At 54.0% G+C, this 20,038-nt stretch overlaps 1 protein-coding gene across 1 annotated transcript in view; it reads left to right on the top strand.

The window, feature by feature from the left end:
* birc6 (baculoviral IAP repeat containing 6) overlaps window positions 1-20,038 on the top strand; it is a 53,519-nt gene that overhangs the window by 8,235 nt on the left and 25,246 nt on the right. The window contains 36 exon segments of the mRNA XM_067236616.1: window positions 656-849; window positions 1,047-1,158; window positions 2,365-2,447; window positions 2,679-2,901; window positions 3,323-3,489; window positions 3,655-3,713; window positions 3,830-5,446; window positions 6,168-6,317; window positions 6,913-7,138; window positions 7,465-7,625; window positions 7,876-8,007; window positions 8,327-8,458; window positions 8,731-8,897; window positions 9,491-9,624; window positions 9,915-10,076; window positions 10,890-11,021; window positions 11,135-11,232; window positions 11,580-11,727; window positions 11,954-12,087; window positions 12,348-12,494; window positions 12,753-12,940; window positions 13,493-13,804; window positions 14,006-14,105; window positions 14,420-14,634; window positions 14,895-15,103; window positions 15,749-16,095; window positions 16,741-16,960; window positions 17,602-17,738; window positions 17,878-17,988; window positions 18,505-18,632; window positions 19,130-19,148; window positions 19,151-19,231; window positions 19,234-19,259; window positions 19,530-19,604; window positions 19,606-19,746; window positions 19,913-20,034. Of these exon segments, the coding sequence (XP_067092717.1) occupies window positions 656-849; window positions 1,047-1,158; window positions 2,365-2,447; window positions 2,679-2,901; window positions 3,323-3,489; window positions 3,655-3,713; window positions 3,830-5,446; window positions 6,168-6,317; window positions 6,913-7,138; window positions 7,465-7,625; window positions 7,876-8,007; window positions 8,327-8,458; window positions 8,731-8,897; window positions 9,491-9,624; window positions 9,915-10,076; window positions 10,890-11,021; window positions 11,135-11,232; window positions 11,580-11,727; window positions 11,954-12,087; window positions 12,348-12,494; window positions 12,753-12,940; window positions 13,493-13,804; window positions 14,006-14,105; window positions 14,420-14,634; window positions 14,895-15,103; window positions 15,749-16,095; window positions 16,741-16,960; window positions 17,602-17,738; window positions 17,878-17,988; window positions 18,505-18,632; window positions 19,130-19,148; window positions 19,151-19,231; window positions 19,234-19,259; window positions 19,530-19,604; window positions 19,606-19,746; window positions 19,913-20,034 (6,809 nt within the window).

Raw genomic sequence — 20,038 nt, forward strand, 5'->3', positions numbered from 1 at the left:
GGGAGGGCTGCCCAACCAGAACACACTCTCACTCACTTCACACACAAACACACGTTTGCACACACACACATGCTCGCACGCTCTTGGCCGTTTTCATTCGACATTCAGCTCAAGCCATTGTTCCACTTGCTGGACATCACAGCAAGCCTAGAAAGTGAATGCTTTAACAGCTGTCACGTGTTTTTACTTCCTGTGTGTTCTTGTATTGCTCCAAGTCCAACGCGAGGCTGGCAGTGCCAGCATTGGCATTTTACCGACCTCTTTTTCCCCCCTGGCGTGAGACCAGCTCTGACAGCCTGCTGGTGTGATGGATTCCCCTGTAAACCTTTCCCACTGACCTGTGTGTGTGTGTGTGTGTGTGTGTGTTGTGTGACGTAAGCACGGACAGGGGCCTGCTTTCCAAACCGCTTCCTGTTGTTTTTGAACCGAGACGGGAAAGGAGTTCTGTTGTGCTTTAGATGCACATGATGGAGACTACGTGATAGGAAGCCTGCATGTTACGCAACCTTTTTACGAGTCAGCTGTAGGCCTGCCCAGACAATTGACTAATCTCTCGTGCACATCTCCGTTTCCCCTCTCTCTCTCTCTCTCTCTCTCTGTCTCTCTCTCTCTCATTCATTCTCCACCCCCCCCCCCCCCCCCCCCCCCCATCCAGTGGGCGACGGTGACGTTCCATCTCCCCCACCACGTGCTGAAGCTGGTGGCCAGCGCCATCGTCAACGAGCTGAAGAAGATCAACCAGAACGTGGCGGCCTTGTCCGTAGGCTCGTCCATCATGGACCGGCTCTCCTACCTCTTACCCAGCGCTCGTCCTGAGCTGGGGGTGGGGCCCGGCCGCTCTGTGGACAGGTGAGGCTCCGGGGCTGGTTGGACCGCAACACCCGGCTATCTGAAGAACCGTCAATGGACCCTGTGACCCCACACACCACCACCTCCATGTCATCTGCACGATCCTTAAATAAATCAACAGATCTATATCCTCTTCCCAGCATTTCAGATCCATTTCTGGGAAAGTAGGATTGAGGTGTGTGTGTGTGGTCTTGCAGGTCATTGATGTACAGCGAGGCCAACAGGAGGGAGACGTTCATGTCGTGGCCCCATGCTGGGTACAGGTGGGCACAGCCTGACCCCATGGCCCAGGCAGGATTCTACCACCAGGTAGGCAGTGTAAGGAGCCACACTCACTCACTCACACACTCACACACACACACACTCACATGCGTTGTCTTTTTAAGGCTCTTTTAGATGGATTCCAGCATCCCACATTCATGCATATTAATGTGCGTGTGAGCGCACTCTCACTCAAATAAAGGTGTTAAAAAAAACCGCAAAAACGGGCTTTGCCTTTGTTTTGAACAGAAGCATTCGGTAGTATAGGCTCATACCAGTTGCGTTGAAACCTTTTACGCTGCGCTGGGGGTCATTCATTGTCAGTGGGGCTCTGCAACTCTGCTTCGGGAGTGTCATTAATATTTTAAACTCTTGTGTTGGTTTGCTGTACCGGTTCATATGTGGGACAGAAAGAAGCTGGGATCTATGAAGTATTTAAAAATTATTAAAATATTATTTCTCCCAATTAGTCTATTCTGAAAGTGAGTTACTTAAGATTATGAATATGATAATTTATAAGCACATCAATATATTATCCAAACGTTATCCTAATTTTGCCTCCCAAGTATTTAATTATTTGTGCAGGACATGGCGATCCACCCTTTTTGCTTTGCTGTAACCTTTCTGTTCATTCCACCATGAAACCAAAACCGGCCCGAATCAGCTTCTCTTTGGTTTCTGCCGTAGTTCGTTGCGTTTTAGGTATGCATTGGATAGAGAAAGACAGGGCAAATATCCAGCAAAATGCATACCTATCTGGTCAGGATCAGTTGTTGCGTTTCATTGGCTTTCATTTCGCCGGTGGATTTCCCCTACTCTTCCCCACACAATCTCATTCCGATTCAGAGATTCTTTCACTTCCACAGTTGCGACCAATGTGATTGATAAGAAACTGTAACCATGGCAACGCCACCACTCCTCTTGCTGGTGTGCTCTGTTGTCATGCCAACCACATGGGAGTGGAGTTTGGCTTGTGCCTTGACTCCTGAACACAAAGTATGTTTCATCTCAAGAATGTCCCTTGTATGTCAGTACAATACTGTATTATTCCATAAATCGTATTTGTCAGTGCAGTATTATTCTTTAAACCATCTTTGTCAGTACAGTACTATTCCAAAAATCGTGTGCTGCCCGTCATTCCCATTTTATTCATAACTACAGCTTACAGTCATGTTGCAACGGTTTATACACCTGTTTGAAATGATGGTCTCTGCTTCTCTTCCTCCACCCTCTCCTCTCCCTCTCCTCCTGCAGCCTGCCTCCACAGGTGACGACAGGGCCATGTGCTTCACCTGCAGCGTGTGTCTGGTCTGCTGGGAGCCCACCGATGAACCATGGTGAGAAGACACACACACACACGCCTGCTCACACCCCTCCCCCCCTCCCAGTTTACAGAACACAGGATTAGTCGAACAGACGAAACGTCATCCGTTTGTTGAAATCCATCGCAGCAGATGAACATTCATGACCATGTGGTGCCACAGTTCTGCGTAGCCCGTCGTTAAATATGTCAACCGACTCGGTAACCGCCTAATCCGGGTCTCCCCTCGCGCTCGCCCGCCCTCCAGGTCCGAGCACGAGCGTCACTCCCCCAACTGCCCGTTTGTGAAGGGCGAGCACACCCAGAACGTGCCCCTGTCCGTGACGCTGGCCACCAGCCCCGCCCAGTTCCCCAGCCCGGACGGCTCGGACAAGATCGCCTGCTACGGCTTCGGCAGCTGCCCCCACTTCCTGGCCGCGGCCACCAAGAGGGGCAAGATCTGCATCTGGGACGTCTCCAAGATGATGAAGGTAGGGGGGGGTTCCTTCGTGGGGGGGGGGGGAGACCGGGGAGAAGGGGTTTGTATATGCAGGGAGGGTCTGCAAAGGTTGTATCTGTAAGGAGCGTCTGATAAGTCGGGTGCGACTCAGAATCTGAATGGGTTTTATTCGCCTTGAAAGTTTACACAGACAAGGTATTTACCGTGGCAGCAAGGTGCATACATGAAACATATACGAATCTTAAATAAGTAGTGTACAAGTCTAACGAATACTAAAGGTACAGCTCATGAGAAGATGGTGTCTTAAGATAGCCCTGTAATACCTGAGGAGATATTTATCATAATGCGGGTCAAATATCAAGGGCTCGGAAATGATTGTCGAGGAGTCTAGAAGGAGGTCATACCTGGAGGGGCCTAGCTGGACTCAGCGCTCTCTCGGTGTCTCGGTTCAGGTGCATCTGAAGTTTGAGATCAACCCGTACGACCCGGCCATCCTGCGCCAGCTCATCCTGTCCGGGAGCGAGCAGCCCAGCCTGGGGTCAGAGGCCAGGAGACCCCTCCTGGCCTGGCTGGAGGAGGAGTCCAGCTGCTCCGATATCCCCAAGCTCGAGGGAGACAGGTACTACACACACACAAATGCTCACGCTTGTGTCCCGGCCTCACACAACAGACAGTCCCTCATTTCTACCCAGGGAGAGATCAGTTAGACTCAATTGTCTACAAAAGATATTTTTTTTTTGAGCAGGGTTAAAATGGTCCTTGTTCATTGTGTGTCTTGCTCCAGTGACGATCAGTTGGAGGACTCAGACAGCGAGGAGCATTCCAGATCAGAGTCGGTGACCGGTAAGATTGTTCAATGCTTGGAATGTCACAGTATAATGCCATGGGAAACGGTTATCCCTTTTAGTGCTAGCATGGAGGCTGTGTGAAGATTAGAATCCCCCCTCTGTTGTGTTCAGGCCAGCCGTCCCAGAGGGAGAGCATGGAGGTGAGCCTGGGCGTGACGGCGCTCAGCGTGCTGCAGCAGCCAGACAAGCTCCAGTGGGAGGTGGTGGCCAGCGTGCTGGAGGACACGGTCAAGGACCTGGAGGAGCTGGGCCAGAATCCCTCCCTGGCCCAGGCCAAGGCCCAAGACAAGGCCAAGGACAAGCCCACGGAGCACCACAACATTCCCTTCCCCTGCCTCCTGGCCGGAGGCCTGCTCAGCTACCGCTCGGCAGCCGGCACCCCCCTGGCCGGCCCGCCCCCCGCCCCCTCCCGCCGCGCCATGGACGGCCCCCTCAGGACTCAGGGCCTCGAGCTCGCGCACGCCGGCCCCGACCAGGGCCCCATGGAGATAGACACCTGTAACCTCCCCAGCGCCCCCCCGGACCTGGACTCCCCCACCCTGGCCGGCCCCCTCCCCGTCCCCCTCCCGGCCCCGGCGCCGGCCGTGCGCAGGACTATGCCCGTGCTGCTGCTGTACAGCATCAAGGAGGCGGACGACAAGTCCTCCGGCAAGGTGTTCGCCCAGATGAACAACCTGATGAGCAAAGGGCTCCACGAGGAGGGCTTCACCGTGCCCCAGATCATCGAGATGGAGTTCGACACCCACGAGCAGCTCCTCCTGCAGGACCCGCCCATCACCTACATCCAGCAGTTCGCCGACGCCGCCGCCGCCAACCTGGCGTCCCTGGACGCCGCCGACAAGTGGGGCTCGCTGGCGCCGCGCCCCGGCGCCCTGGTCCAGTGCCTGCGGCTGCCCCGGCAGCTGGAGGAGGAGAACCTCTACGTGGACTCGGTCACGCCGTGCTCCGACGGCGCGCACCTGCTGGTGGTGCTGCAGCCGTGCGGCGTGGAGTCGCTGAGCGCCATCAACCAGGTGGAGGCGCTCAACAACCTCAACCGCCTCCACTCCGCCCTCTGCAGCCGGGGCAAGGGGGAGCTCCACCCCCTGCCCACGCTCGCCAACGGCCTCGAGGCCCACCCGGCTGCCTCGCCGCCACAGACCCCGCTCATCCTGCCCCCGCCCGACCAGCAGCAGCAGCACCAGTCCAGATCCATAGGAGGGCTGGGGGGTGGGGGAGGGGGCTACCTGGCCCTCTACAAGCTCAACTACTCCACCCGCGTCGTCACGCTGGAGGAGGAGCCCGTCAAGGTGCAGCACATTCGGGACTCTCGCGACGCCGTCACCTCCCTCATCCTGCTCCCGCCGGACGTGCTGGACGGGAGGGAGGACGACAGCGAAGAGAGCCCAGAGGAGGGGCCTCAGTGCGGGCTTAAAAACGGCACAGGGACAGGGTCCTGCTCCGGGGCTGGATGTGGACTAGGTACCACCACCGCCGGCGGCGGCGGCGGCGGAGGCATGGCCGGAGCCGCTTTCGGTGCCAAGGAGAAGCAGAGGCCTGACGTGACGGGACTGGGCCACCTGGTGGTGACCACGCAGGCTGGGTACATCATGATCCTGGACCTGTCCACGCTGGAGGTCCTGGCTAAAGTGGAGCCCCCCAAGAAGGAGGGCTCCGCCGAGGAGACGGACCCCTTCGTCTCGGTCACCTACTGCTCCGGGACGGACCGCCTGTGCGCCTGCACGAAAGGTGAGAAGCAGCGGTCATGTGGTTTGCACACGAGTGGGAAGTGTTTGCTCGCGGATGGTGGCGGGTGGATCGGTAGCAGCGTTTCATGGTTTTCTGTTGCCCACAGTGCCTGGAGCGAAACCTAAATTGTCTTTGGTGTTACCGTAATATGTTCCAATTCGGTGTTATCTCATTATGTAACGAGACGCCGCCGCAATAAGAACAGACAACGAAATCCTCGCGCGAAGCGTTTATGGTGTGTTTTCGTGTCGTGATTGCGCCTGGCGTTGATCAGAGCTGCGGTCCGTCAGAGCAGGTGTTACGAGGCCGTGTGTGTGCGCAGTTTACTTTCCTGTGTGTGTGTGTGGAAATGCCTGGTCTGGCCTGCCAGCTGTTTTCCTGTGCGAGCTCCAGGCGAACTGTCGAAGACGGCACGACGGAAACACGAGCTCTAACCTAATCACGTCGGCCTTTAATGTGTGTTAGAGAGGGAGCGAGCTGAGGGGAATCCCACACAGCAGAGGTGTAATTAAATCAATTTGTCCAGTGTTGCTGTAACGTTGTCTGGTCTAATCTGGGCTCCTGTTATCCACTCGGCCCCTTGGTACCTGGTTTCGACGTCTGGAAAAACCACGTTTCATATTGGATTAAAGCTCATCTAATATTGGTACTTATGAAATGAAATGGTAAATGTGGCTGTTGTTGCATGTCAAGGCTAACAGGTCCCGTCCCTGTTTTTAAGGTGGAGAACTTCATTTCCTTCAAATTGGAGGTGTGTGTGACGATATAGATGACGGCGACATTTTCGTCGACGGCCCCCTTTCTAAAGGGGTGGAACAGCTTCTGGAGGGAACCAAGCCCTCCTCCAATCCCTCAAGTCCAGGGATCACAGGTAGGCGGGACTTACAGCCGTCATCCAATCACCACCTCTCTGCACCTTCTATTACCTTCCATATCTTCTTATATCTGCTGTTCACCCCTCTCCTCCTCCTCTCCAAATAACAGAATGTCTGATGCCCCAGTTCTATGGTCATACTGTCATTGGAGTTCTGTAAACTCACATTGTGTGCTTAGAAGCCAAGATGGGATCTAACTAACTTTTCTTTGCGAGTCACATGCTGGTCCGACATGGGTTTTGTCCACTCGGGACCGTGAGAAACCCCAGCGTATGTTCAGCTTCAGAGTTGGTAATATGTGACTGTCTCCTGAACTTTGACTCCCTGGTACCCATTCAATATAAAGTCAATGTTTAAGTTCATGAAAGGTATTCAGACACGACGACAAGGGAAAAAAGCACAGCGTTTGGTAGCCTCAAGGTGGAAGTACTAAATCTCCCCCCCCCCCCTTCCTTCTCTTCCTTCTCTCCACCCTCCCTTCCTTCTCGTCCTTCTCTCCACCCTCCCTTCCTTCTCTTCCTCCTCTCTTCCTCCCCCCCCCTCCTCTCACCTCTCTTCCTCCTCTCCACCCTCTCCCCCTCCTCCCCCCAGGAGTTGACCTCCTGGTGGACCAAGCGCTGGCCCCGGAGAGTCTGACGTCGCTGGTGGAGCTGACACGCTTCGAGACGCTGACGCCGCGCTTCTCGGCCACGGTGCCGCCGTGCTGGGTGGAGGTGCAGCAGGAGCAGCAGCAGCGACGCCACCCGCAGCACCTGCACCAGCAGCACCACGGCGACGCCGCCCAGCACACGCGCACCTGGAAGCTGCAGACCGACAGGTCAGCTGAAAAAGTCTGTGTGTGTGTGTGTGTGTGTGTGTGTGTGTGTGTGTGTGTGTGTGTGTGTGTGTGTGTGTGTGTGTGTGTGTGTGTGTGTGTGTGTGTGTGTGTGTGTGTGTGTGTGTGGGGGGGGGGGTTGGATATGAGAGAATTACGGAAGGTGATGTATGCGTGTTTGTAATGGAGATGGGTGGATGCACAGCCGCCAGACTGGGAATGCTAAAGGATGCCAGATGAACTGGGAATGAGTTGCTATTCCTCAGTGGAAGGTTCTAGAATCGCACCATTGCTGGCAGTAACACGCCTGTCCCCCTGTGTGGCTGCAGCTCCAGCTGGGACGAGCACGTGTTTGAGCTGGTGCTCCCCAAGGCCTGCATGGTGGGCCACGTGGACTTCAAGTTCGTCATGAATGCCAACATCACTAACATTCCTCAGATCCAGGTCACCCTGCTCAAGAACAAAGCCCCAGGGCTGGGCAAGGTCAACGGTGAGGATGTCGCACGCTCACCGCGCGCACACACACACACCACACACACACACACACACACCACAGCGCACACACCACACACATACACCACACTGCATACACATTCACACCACACCACATACACACACCACTCACACTCACACCACACATTTACACACCCACACACACACACACACATACACACCACACCACACACACAGACATGAAAGTGGAGCGTGTGAACGGCGGCGTGGTGTCCCCCTGTGTGCAGAGACGGCCGTTGACAGACAGATCTCCTTCCCCCTGTCCCACGTCCTCCACGCCAACGGCGAGAGGAACGGCCAGCCCCTCCTGCACGACTTTGCCGAGGACATCCAGTTCATGGACATCGAGGAGACACCAGGTAGAAGACTCTGAGCCCGGCATCTGTGTTCAACCGATGATCAGGGACCGTTTTGGGGCACACGGGGTGGTTCAGGGTGCCAGGTGACGGAAGAAGACCTTGGGTAGAATGGCCGATTATATCCCCCCCCCCGAACCCCCATTGGGTTTGGATCCATTAGTGGCAGATTGGGTTGCCAGATTTCGAATGTGAGAACCCTCGCTGCTGCCCTTGGTAAGGATCTGAGTCATTCCGGCCAGGCAGAGTAGCACCCAGTGAGGGGACACGGTGCCCTCCCCGTCCCTAATCCCCCCCCACCCTCCCTTCCTCTCGTCCACAGGGTCCAGGCTGTGCACTTTCTTAGAGGACCATAAGGAGGACATCCTGTGTGGGCCTGTGTGGTTGGCCAGTGGGCTGGACCTATCAGGACACGCCGGCATGCTTAGCCTCACCAGCCCCAAACTAGTCAAAGGTAACCATCAACATGAACGAAATGGTGTTAAGTCAACAGCATGTTGTCTGTACCTCCCATGTTTGTTCATATCTACAACCCCGGCATAATTCTGAATGGTATAAATGTGCGTTTTCTCTTTCCGACTGTCCTTTTTTTTTTTGAGCGACACCAGCGACAGCCAACCAGCCCACACGCTCACAGCCCCTCCCCCTCGCCTGTGTAACCGTGCGTAACCGCTGTTGGGCGTTCTCTCAGTGTGGCTCTCTCCTTGCGTGTCCCTCTCCCTGCAGGCATGGCGGGGGGGAAGTACCGCTCCTTCCTGGTGCACATCAAGACGGTGAGCGACAAGGGCATGGAGGACAGCCCGCGGCCCGTGGTGCGCATGCCCGCCGCCAAGCCCCAGAGCACCAAGGCCCACTCCCTCTCCACCCTGCTGCAGAGGGCACAGGCCTCCAAGGTGCGGCCCGCTACACCAGCCACGCTGACAGAGCCCGGGAGGGTTTTCTTGTTGAGAGAGATTCGTTCGTATTCAGGGTGTGAAACTCCGGAGTGGTCCGGAGGGTGCCGTCTCCAGTTGAACGGACGACGCCTCTTATGAAAGCTTTTCATTTGATTTTGAAGCGTCATTTCCTTGAGCTCTCTCCTTTGTCTCCACCTGCTGGGGAAACGGCGCTACTGCCTGGACTGTGGAGGGAAATTGTGAAAGTGTTCATTTAGCTTTGGAAATGATTTGTATGATATTATTTTTGATTTTACATTTACATTTAGTCATTTAGCAGACGCTCTTATCCAGAGCGACTTACAGTAAGTACAGGGACATTCCCCCGAGGCAAGTAGGGTGAAGGACACAACGTCAGTTGGCACGGCCGGGAATCGAACTGGCAACCTTCGGATTACTAGCCCGATTCCCTCACCGCTCAGCCACCTGACTTTTTTTTATTTTTTATATTGGCTGTATTTTATTATTTTTACCTGTAACTGTAGCATTTCAAAATGTCCCTCCTTCCGACACTGTTAAACAAGAACTGACAAGTCCTGTTGTGTTTGCAGGAAAAGGCCTCCACTTCCAAAGCTGACCCGCCCACCTCATCCAAGAAGCCTGACAACCTCCGAGGCTGCGACCTGCTCCAGGAGGTGTCCGTCACAATCAGAAGGTTCAAGAAGACCTCCATACCCAAAGAGAGGTGAGACCAAACGTTCTGTGTCTCTGGGTGAGACAGTCACCCAAATGCCTACAGACTTGGAGGGCCAAACGACTACTGAATATGGAACAAAGTCATTATTAACAATAGAACTGGAAACTGTTCAGCTATTAGGCTGTTTTAGCGAAAAAGTCCTGTTTTTACCTGTTGATGTAATAAAAGCAGATGTTGAAATTGAGATTAAAATACAATATATATATAATATATAACGACCTCCCAGTCGTCTCCTTAACTGTCTCCTCCCCTCTTCTCTCCCCTCTCCTCTCCTCCAGAGTCCAGCGCTGTGCCATGCTGCAGTTCCTGGACTTCCATGAGAAGCTGCTGAGTGGCCTGTGTAAGCGGGCGGAGGAGGGGCCGGGCACGGAGCACGCCCAGAGCCTCATCCTGGACATCCTGTGCTGGCTGGCGGGGGTCTACTCTAACGGACCCTGCAGGTGGGGCCAGGGAGGGGCCAGGGAGGGGGCAGAGAGGGGCCAGGGAGGGGCCAGGGAGGGGCCAGGGAGGGGCCAGGGAGGGGCCAGAGAGGGGCCAGAGAGGGGGCAGAGAGGGGGCAGAGAGGGGGCAGGGAGGGGGCAGGGAGGGGGCAGGGAGGGGGACTGGATCACACGTCGTTATTGTATATTTTGGTTGTAAATCTGTAGCGGGTTTTAAATGTTGTAAGACTGTTTGTTTACCTTTTTCAGTTTTTTAAGGCATTTTAATGTCATACTGAATGAACGATGGCTGTAGTTAGAAATGCGATACACACATTGATTTAATGCTTGCACTGGTGGATTTATATTAAGATAAGAGATAAGCTAGCACTTCATTACAGATCCATTTTGGTCTTACAGCAGCCGAAAGAAAGATGGAGATGATAAAGTAAAAAGAATACAAGGACAAATGATACACTGAACACAAAAACAACTAAGGTTTTTTACTTTTTTACTCAAACAAGTAAAATTTAAGACAGACAAATGAAAAACATAAACAAAGTCGAATTGCCAAAATCAGCTGTGAATCAAATCATCAACACTAGATGTAACCGACAGTTAGATGATGGTTGGAGGGTGCAGATCAGAGGGGGGTCCCAGGTGCTGTTTTACAGCCTGATGGTTGTAAGACTCCTGGAACTGTTGTAACAGGCTGCCGTCCGCCACCGCGCCACGCAAAACTACTATTTTTCACCAATTATCAATGACTAATTAAATATACTTTTTAAATGGGTTTGCATTAACAGTTTTTTTGTTGTTGTCTTGTCTTCACAGCCTGAGAGAAGGGAAAGACGGTTTGTTGACGAAAACAAGGAAGAGACTCACAGACATTGTGCGTGTCTGCTTCTTTGAGGCTGGAAGGAGCATAGCCCACAAATGCGCCCGCTTTCTTGCACTTTGTATTAGGTGAAGAACTCCACACGAACCATAACCGTCTCAAATCCGTCCATTTTTTAAATCGCGTGACGTTTCTACGGCTGTGTTTGCGTGACTGATGTAACTGGTTTCCGCCCCCACAGCAATGGGAAAGGAGACCCGAGTCAGCAGGGTTTTGGCATGGGTCTGCTGAAGGCCCTGCTGGACAATATGCCTTACTTGCCTGCAGCAGCGACAGGTGGTGAGTAGCTGGGTTGTCTGAACCCATTTCAGCTTTTAGCAAGAAGCTCTTTGTGAGGATCTTTCAGTAGATTGTATAAGAAGTGGTATTGCACTCTCAAGAAGCCAAATGGACTCACATCTCCCCTTCTATCTCTCTCCCCCTCTATCTCTCTCCCCCTCTATCTCTCTCCCCCTCATCTCTCTCCCCCTCTATCTCTCTCCCCCTCTATCTCTCTCCCCCTCTATCTCTCTCCCCCTCATCTCTCTCCCCCTCTATCTCTCTCCCCCTCATCTCTCTCCCCCTCTATCTCTCTCCCCCTCTATCTCTCTCCCCCTCTCTGTATGTCTCCTCTTGCCTCCCCTCAGGGTCAGTGTTTTGGTACTTTGTGCTGCTGAACTACGTGAAGGATGAAGACCTGGCGGGCTGCAGCACGGCCTGCGCCTCTCTCCTCACCGCCGTCTCCCGGCAACTTCAGGACCGCCTCACCCCCCTGGAGGCCCTGCTGCAGACCAGGTGGGCACTAGGACCAACACATGTGTTTACCTATTGATAAATAATAATAATAATTCCTAAAATAATTGGTGAAACTAATATAAAACTAGTTGCGAGCTCTCTAGTTTTTAATTTCCCCCCCCAGAAAAGCAACCTTTCTAGTTTCAAGTTTTATCTTAGAAAAACAACCTAACATCAGAGAGAAGCATACTTTCAAGTCAGGTGAACGTGTGTCTGTCTCCCCCAGATATGGCCTGTACAGTTCCCCGTTTGACCCTGTGCTGTTTGACCTGGAGGTCAGCGGCTCCTCCTGTAAGAATGCCTTCAACAGCAGCATCGGGGTCCAATCTGACGAGATCGACCTGTCCGACATCCTCTCAGGTCCGCGCACACACGCACCCCCCTGTCTAGTAATGACAGTAATCCTTTATACTCATCCTACTGTGTTCCAGAATGCTCGTAATTCCACTATCGTAACCATCAAAACTTGGACGTCACCGTAGCTGGGTGTATAATATGTATTTCTGTGCTCAAGTCCGAAAACTCAAATTTGGATCAAACAAGACTGAGATGAGAATGGTCTTTAACCGTCCGTTGTGAGTCTGTGACTGAAACCAACATTGTGTGCGTGTGCGTCTTAGGGAACGGCAAGGTGAGCAGCTGTACGGCGGCCGAGGGCAGCTTCACAGCCCTGACGGGCCTGCTGGAGGTGGAGCCTCTCCACTTCAGCTGCATCTCCACCAGCGACGGCACCAGGGTGGAGAGGGACGACGCCAGCATGTTCACAGGTACCTCCCTCCCTCCCTCACGTCACATGTCCATAACCCCCCTGCCTCAGCCTAAGAAGTGTTCCCCACCTGCAGTGTTGTCACACTACTAAAATGTACTGATGCTTGTCTTAAAGACAGTCGTTTTAATCACTTCTGTTCCACCGCCTGTTTTGACACAGAAAAGTACTGTTGTTTTTCATAAAATACCAGTGACTGTTTACAGTTTAACACCACCCAGCAGTCTGACCTCGTCGACCTTAACCCCTCCCCCTGCAGTGAGCACGTTCGGGGTGACCCCAGCGGTCGGAGGCCTGTCGGCGGGCACGGTGGGCGAGGCGTCGACGGCGCTGAGCTCGGCGGCGCAGGTGGCGCTGCAGTCGCTCTCCCACGCCATGGTGTCTGCAGAGCAGCAGCTGCAGGTGCTGCAGGAGAAACAGCAGCAGCTGCTCAAGCTGCAACAGCAGGTCAGGGACTCCAGCACCTACACACACTCTCTGACCCCGGTACACAGCATGCACCTTCTCACACACACACACCCTCCCTGACCCCGGTACACAGAACGCACGTTCTCAAACATACACGGTAGTTCATGAAATAAACAAAATTAAACGGGGCTATTCTATTTCTATTCCCCGTTCGTCTATCGTCTGATCTCGCAGACCCTCGTCTTTGTAGCTCCTGAATACGCTTCCACGACTCTTTACATTTAGTCATTTAGCAGACGCTCTTATCCAGAGCGACTTACAGTAAGTACAGGGACATTCCCCCCGAGGCAAGTAGGGTGAAGTACCTTGCCCAAGGACACAACGTCATTTTGCACAGCCGGGAATCGAACCGGTAACCTTCAGATTACTAGCCCGACACCCTAACCGCTCAGCCACCTGACTCCCAGGTGCTGGGAGGTGCGCCCTTTTATGGTCACGTTCCTTTCTAAGGCTAAAGCAAGTTGAAAGTGGCGTTGCCGTGTGCAGCGCCGTCGCTAGCCTAGTAGTAATCCTCTGGTGTGTTGGGAACAGAAGGCCAAGCTGGAGGCAAAGCTGCACCAGACCACATCAGCAGCGGCCGCCGCCGCCTCCGGCGTGGGCCCCATCCACAACTCGGTGTCTTCCAACCCCTCGTCGGCGCCCGGCTTCTTCATCCACCCGTCCGACGTCATCCCGCCGACGCCCAAGACCACGCCCCTCTTCATGACCCCGCCCCTCACCCCGCCCAACGAGGCGGTGTCGGCGGCGTTCAGCGCCGAGCTGGCCCACCTGTTCCCCGGCTCCATGATCGACCCTCCGCCCGTCAACCTGGCCGCGCACAAGAACAGCCAGAAAGCCAAACCGGTTAGTTTAGGCACTTACTGTATAATGAGCCTCGTACAACACGTAGAATGTTCCGGTAATAGTCTATGTAATTATACTGACAAAGTGGGATGCAGCGCGTTACGGATTGAGCAAAATAGCCCTGTTCATTTGACATTCATGGCCTTTCTCATGTATTATTTAGGCAGCGGCTAACTGTCTGTCTGTTGTTGTTTGTCCCAGAACCCCATGGGCAGTGGTTTGGCGTTGGCCATCTCCCAGGCCTCGCACTTCCTCCAGCCTCCCCCACACCAGTCCATCATCATCGAGCGCATGCACTCTGGTAAGAGCCAGCTGCCTCCATGTCTCTTCACGCCTCCTCGCGCTAGAATCAAGGGCGCTTCCCAAACCGCTTCTCGTTCTGCAGTTCAGGTTCCTGTTCATCCTCACCCTCTGGCCAGTTCTCTTGCCAGAACTCTGAGCGCACTTGGACATGCCCCAGAGTTTAATTGCTTTCATTTCCGTGCACATCCCATTGCCTTCCGAGAAAGCGGCAAAACCCCCCAGGGCGGTTGGTAGATGACCAGGTATATTTCCACCTCTCCTGACCAGCGTCCGTACGGACTGATTTAACATACCTCTACCCGTTCGTCCCAGGAGCACGTCGGTTTGTGACCCTGGACTTCGGCCGCCCCGTTCTGCTAACCGACGCCCTGATCCCCACCTGCGGGGACCTGGCCTCCCTGTCCATCGACATCTGGACGCTGGGCGAGGAGGTGGACGGCCGCCGGCTGGTGGTGGCCACGGACATCAGCACCCACTCCCTCATCCTGCACGACCTGCTGCCGCCCCCCGTCTGCAGGTTCATGAAGGTGCGTGGCAGGGAGGCTGGTTCCGCCCCCTTTTTTCTTCTTTTTTTTCTTTTTTTTCTTTTTTTTAAACATCATCTCATCCGAATAAGAGAAACTATGTGAAGATAGGATTCATTTAGTTTGTCTTGTAGAAAGAAGGCACTTTTTTGGGGGGGTCAGCTAAGGTTAGGGCAGTGAGCAGGTCTTTTTTTAATAGAGGCGGGTCATCAAGGGAGCCACGCCTCAATGCTAACCCATCACCTTACCCCGCTCTCCACCAGATCACTGTGATTGGACGCTACGGCAGCACCAACGCCCGGGCCAAGATCCCGCTGGGCTTCTACTACGGCCACACCTACATCCTGCCCTGGGAGAGCGAGCTGAAGCTGATGCACGACCCGCTGAGGGGAGAGAGCGACGCGGCCAGCCAGCCGGACGTGGACCAGCACCTGGCCATGATGGTGGCCCTGCAGGAGGACATCCAGTGCAGGTACGAGCACACGCCTCGTTCACGGCACTTCGTTAACGGCACGGCGCGGCACGGCGCATTCAGCTTCTCCCTCATCTCCCTGGAAAGGAGGGAGGCCAAATTCGAGAGGCGATAATGGTCTTAGTGTCTCCAGAACAATAAACCAGACTCGAGATGAGAAACGGTCACACATTAAATGTCTCGTAATTACTGGATAAGAATCCCCTGAGTTTTCCCCCATACAGTCTTTAATATGAAATACAATATTACATATTCAAATCTGCAAAACCATTCCTGCTCATGTATAGCCTCCGGCTTGCCGTATTACAAAGGTTTATGCAGCTCCTGATTGGATTTTATTTTATATCCCTTTGTATTTTGAGCCTGTTTGTCAGATGGTGAAGTTAGCCCTTCGGGCTGCTTCTTCTCACTTCTACAGTATGAAAGCAATGTATCTGGTAGCACGTTTGGCTGTTTTGGACCCGGACCTTGTTAAATATTAATCGAAACTCAACTAGTTTCGCTTTCTATTTCACGATTCTTACTCAGAGTTGTAATAAGCCAAGTTGGAGATGCAACACAGAGTCTCTACCTTTTGACCTGACTCCTGAATGCATGACTCCCTCTCACCTGCCTTCTCCCCCCCCCCCCCGCGCCCGACCTTAGGTACAACCTGGCGTGCCACCGCCTGGAGACCCTCCTGCAGAACATCGACCTGCCGCCCCTCAACAGCGCCAACAACGCCCAGTACTTCCTGCGCAAGCCCGACAAGGCGGTGGAGGAGGACTCGCGCGTCTTCTCCGCCTACCAGGACTGCATCCAGCTGCAGCTGCAGCTCAACCTGGCGCACCACGCCGTCCAGAGGCTGCGCGTGTCCCTGGGGGCGGGCCGCATGCTGCTGCCCGAGCCCTATGACCCGCGCCAGCTCATCCACAACTCGTCCACCGAGCAGCTGCGCACCATCATCCGCTACCTGCTGGACACGCTGCTCAGCCTCTTGCACTCGTCCAATGGTGAGAGGGGGGAGAGGGGGGAGAGGGCGGGGCAAGGGCAGTGTGGACTTGTGGGAAGGTGGCACACGAGCTCACTCAGGAGCGCTTTGCTGATGTCATTCCGGGTTTATTTTCGACTCGTCACCGAGGCATGCTTGTCTATCTTATCTGAGTTTTCCACCAGACACACGTACACCGTTTCATCAATACCCTTCAAGCGTCAGAGAGAATAAAGCGATATCCCAGTGCTCCTGGTGCTGTCCTACGTCAACACCGTCCCTGAAGCCGGCTCGTGAATTTCAATGGCGCCCTTCTCCACCGAGGAAGGGGCCTTGGTGTAATGAGCTCCATTGTGGAGGCGCCTTACTCCCAATGACTGTGGAGGGTGGCGGAGGTTTTCAAAACCGCCTGACAAGCTTCGCAAATTGCCCGTTGATTAAGCGAATTTGCTTCGTCTTAACTCGTTTTGAAATGTTTTCCCCCCACCGTTGCGTCGCATCGAACGTGTTAGTGTTCGTCGGTTCTTGGTGGCAGAATGACTTTCTGTTTTACTGGCCTCGAATGATAAGCGAGTGTTTGTTGGGTTTCAGATTCAAACGTCCCACTCTCGCCTTTTCATTCGTTCCACTTTTAATCCATCTCGCCTCCTCTCTTCCCACCCCACAGGTCACTCTGTGCCCTCGGTGCTCCAGAGCACGTTCCACGCCCAGGCCTGCGAGGAGCTCTTCAAGCACCTGTGCATCAGCGGCACGCCCAAGATCCGTCTGCACGCCGGCCTGCTGCTGGTGCAGCTGTGCGGGGGCGAGCGCTGGTGGGGCCAGTTCCTCTCCAACGTGCTGCAGGAGCTCTACAACTCGGAGCAGCTGCTCATCTTCCCCCAGGACAGGTAGCCGCGTCTGGGCAGCCCGCGCTCTCCGCACCGCAGCAACAGTCTGGATACGCCCCTCGTATTTGGTTAACTTCTGAGACACAATGCCTCCTGAGATCCCTACATTTACATTTACATTTAGTCATTTAGCAGATGCTCTTATCCAGAGCGACTTACAGTAAGTACAGGGACATTCCCCCGAGGCAAGTAGGGTGAAGTGCCTTGCCCAAGGACACAACGTCAGTTGGCTTGACCGGGAATCGAACTGGCAACCTTCGGATTACTAGCCCGATTCCCTCACCGCTCAGCCACCTGACTCCCTGAATCCCTGCCCCACATAGACCTAGTAGAAGCATGTAGTCAATTTATACCTCTACGTTGTGAGCAGATTTACATTACATTTAGTCATTTAGCAGATGCTCTTATCCAGAGCGACTTACAGTAAGTACAGGGACATTCCCCCGAGGCAAGCAGGGTGAAGTGCCTTGCCCAAGGACACAACGTCAGTTTGCATGACCGGGAATCGAACTCGCAACCTTCGGATTACTAGCCCGATTCCCTCACCGCTCAGCCATCTGACTCCCAGATGCAGTACGTCTGACAGCTGGTGTCCTTTTGTGTTGTGGAGATTGACCCCAATTCTCTCTGTGTCTCTCCAGGGTGTTCATGCTCCTGTCCTGCATTGGCCAGAGGTCCCTGAGTAACAGTGGGGTGCTGGAGGGCCTCCTCAACCTGCTGGACAGCCTGCTCTCCCCGCTGCAGCAGCCCCTGGCGGCCGCCCAGCGCAGAACCGAAGGTAGGGCCGGTCCGGAGAGGGGGTGGAGGGGGGTCATCCCAGACATACTGGCAAGACACACTGGTGGCGTGTAGTTTGTGTTTTACCGGCACGTGTGGCTGTGCATCTGTATTGACGTGTGTGTGTGTGTGTCTCTCAGGCGTGCTGGACATCCCTATGATCAGCTGGGTGGTGATGCTGGTGTCCCGGCTGCTGGACTACGTGGCCAGCGTGGAGGACGAGGCCTCGGCAGGGAAGAAGCACCTGGGGGGGAAGGACCGAGAGAGGACCTTCACAGGTAACATGGCTGCTGCAGTCCAGCTCTGCTGCTGGGCGCCGCACTGCTGCTGGGCGCCGCACTGCTGCTGGGCTGGGGAGATCAAGTTTAGGATCACTGACACTTTTTAGACAACAGTCGCAGGCCAGGGCGGATACTTTTTTTTTTTCCACCCCAAGTGTTGACAATTCTTTTTGTTTTAGATGTACTTTATCCCAGTGCATTACATTTGACTTGTATTCATTTAGCATATACTTGTATCCAAAACTATTTCCAATTGTGCATTTAGTGCTGCAGTATTAAGTGGTTACTGCCAAGGAACATGTTACAAGACACAGTTCATACATTACAAGATACATTTTACAGAGACAATGATACAGGCCCTGCAGCATGGAAGAAACTAGTTTCATACTGTTTGATACGTCTTGGTGATCGATGATAAGACCACCAAATATATATTTCTTTCCCCTCTACCCCCCCCCCCCCCCCCCCCCCCCACCACTGAACACAGGGAACAGTGGAGCTTCATCAACAACAGTCTCCAGTCCCAGAGCTCCAGCAGGTCCACCAAGGGCAACAGCAGTCTGGACCGCCTCTACTCGCGCAAGATCCGCAAGCAGCTGGTCCACCACAAACAGGTAACTGTGTCCCATTCCAGCACTCCGTTTAAACCACCCAGATATTTGCGTGTGTTCTGGTTTGATCTCTATAGATATTTTATGAAGGTGGTCAAGCGGGTAGTATGCATTTTCGGTCAGCAGTTACAGCCCTGGCAAAGTCTTGCTAAACTATACTGTTCCCTTTTTTTTTTTTTTTTTTTTTTCTGTGTTTTATTATGTCGTCTATCGTGAAGTTAGCTTATCTTCATCCTAGTTTCCGTTCACACTCCCTTCACTCGCCCGTACTGAAAATGTCCAGTCCGCAATGCGTTTTAATACCCCCATAAACAATATCGAACACAAACTCATAAATAGTTTTTTTTATTTTTTTTATCGGATGTTGTCCTCCGTTAACGACGCCTGCACGGCGTGACACGAGCCTGTGCAAGTCCCCGATGCAGGCCTCCCCCTTCCCATAACCCCCCCCCCCCCCCCCCCCAGTGCGTGTATTTAATCATCCCTCTTTTTCATTGTAGCAGTTAAATCTATTGAAAGCGAACAGAAAGCTCTGGTGGAGCAGATCGAGAAGGAGAAGATCCAGAGCAACAAGGGCTCGTCCTACAAGCTGCTGGTGGAGCAGCCAAGCTCAAGCAGGCCACATCCAAGGTGAGGACACCCCACGCTCCGGACCTCGGCGACGCCAACTCAGTAAAAGACAACTTGATTTTCATTATTATTATTATTATTATTATGACGTGTTTTCTGTGAATGAAAGCCCCTGGTTCTTCCAAGGGTGGTGCTTCCCCAAAAGCCACAGATGAGCTCGTGTCTGTAGGGGCTTCGGGAGGAGACCTCGACAGGCCTTCCTAATCTCTCATACCTCCACCCCTCCTCACACACACACACGCGCCCCCACCCTCCCCTCCACCCTCGCAGCACTTCAAGGACCTGATCCGGCTCCGGCGCACGGCCGAGTGGCCCCGCTCCACCCTGGACACGGAGGCCACGGCCCGCCAAGGAGGCCCCCGAGGTGGAGCCCCTCCCCTTCACGCTGGCCCACGAGCGCTGCATCTCCGTGGTGCAGAAGCTGGCCCTCTTCCTGCTCTCCATGGACTTCACCTGCCACGCCGACCTGCTGCTCTTCGTCTGCAAGGTCAGCGCCCACTCGACCTCGACGTTCGAAAGGGCGAATGGGGCGTTTTGGTTTTTGTGTCAGCTCTTGGTCGTGGCGACCATGACTTGTGTTAAGGGAGGTGGTCATGTTAATTATTTGACTATTTCTATGGCTCTGGCACTTAATCGTGTGTGTGTGTGTAAAGGTCTTGGCCAGGATAGCCAACGCCACGCGGCCCACCATCCACCTGTGCGAGGTGGTGTCCGAGCAGCAGCTGGAGCGGCCTGCCTGCTCCTGCTGGTGGGGACCGACTTCAACAGGGGGGACATCT

The sequence above is a fragment of the Osmerus mordax genome, chromosome 5, assembly GCF_038355195.1.
Source record: "Osmerus mordax isolate fOsmMor3 chromosome 5, fOsmMor3.pri, whole genome shotgun sequence".
Lineage (NCBI taxonomy): Eukaryota > Metazoa > Chordata > Actinopteri > Osmeriformes > Osmeridae > Osmerus > Osmerus mordax.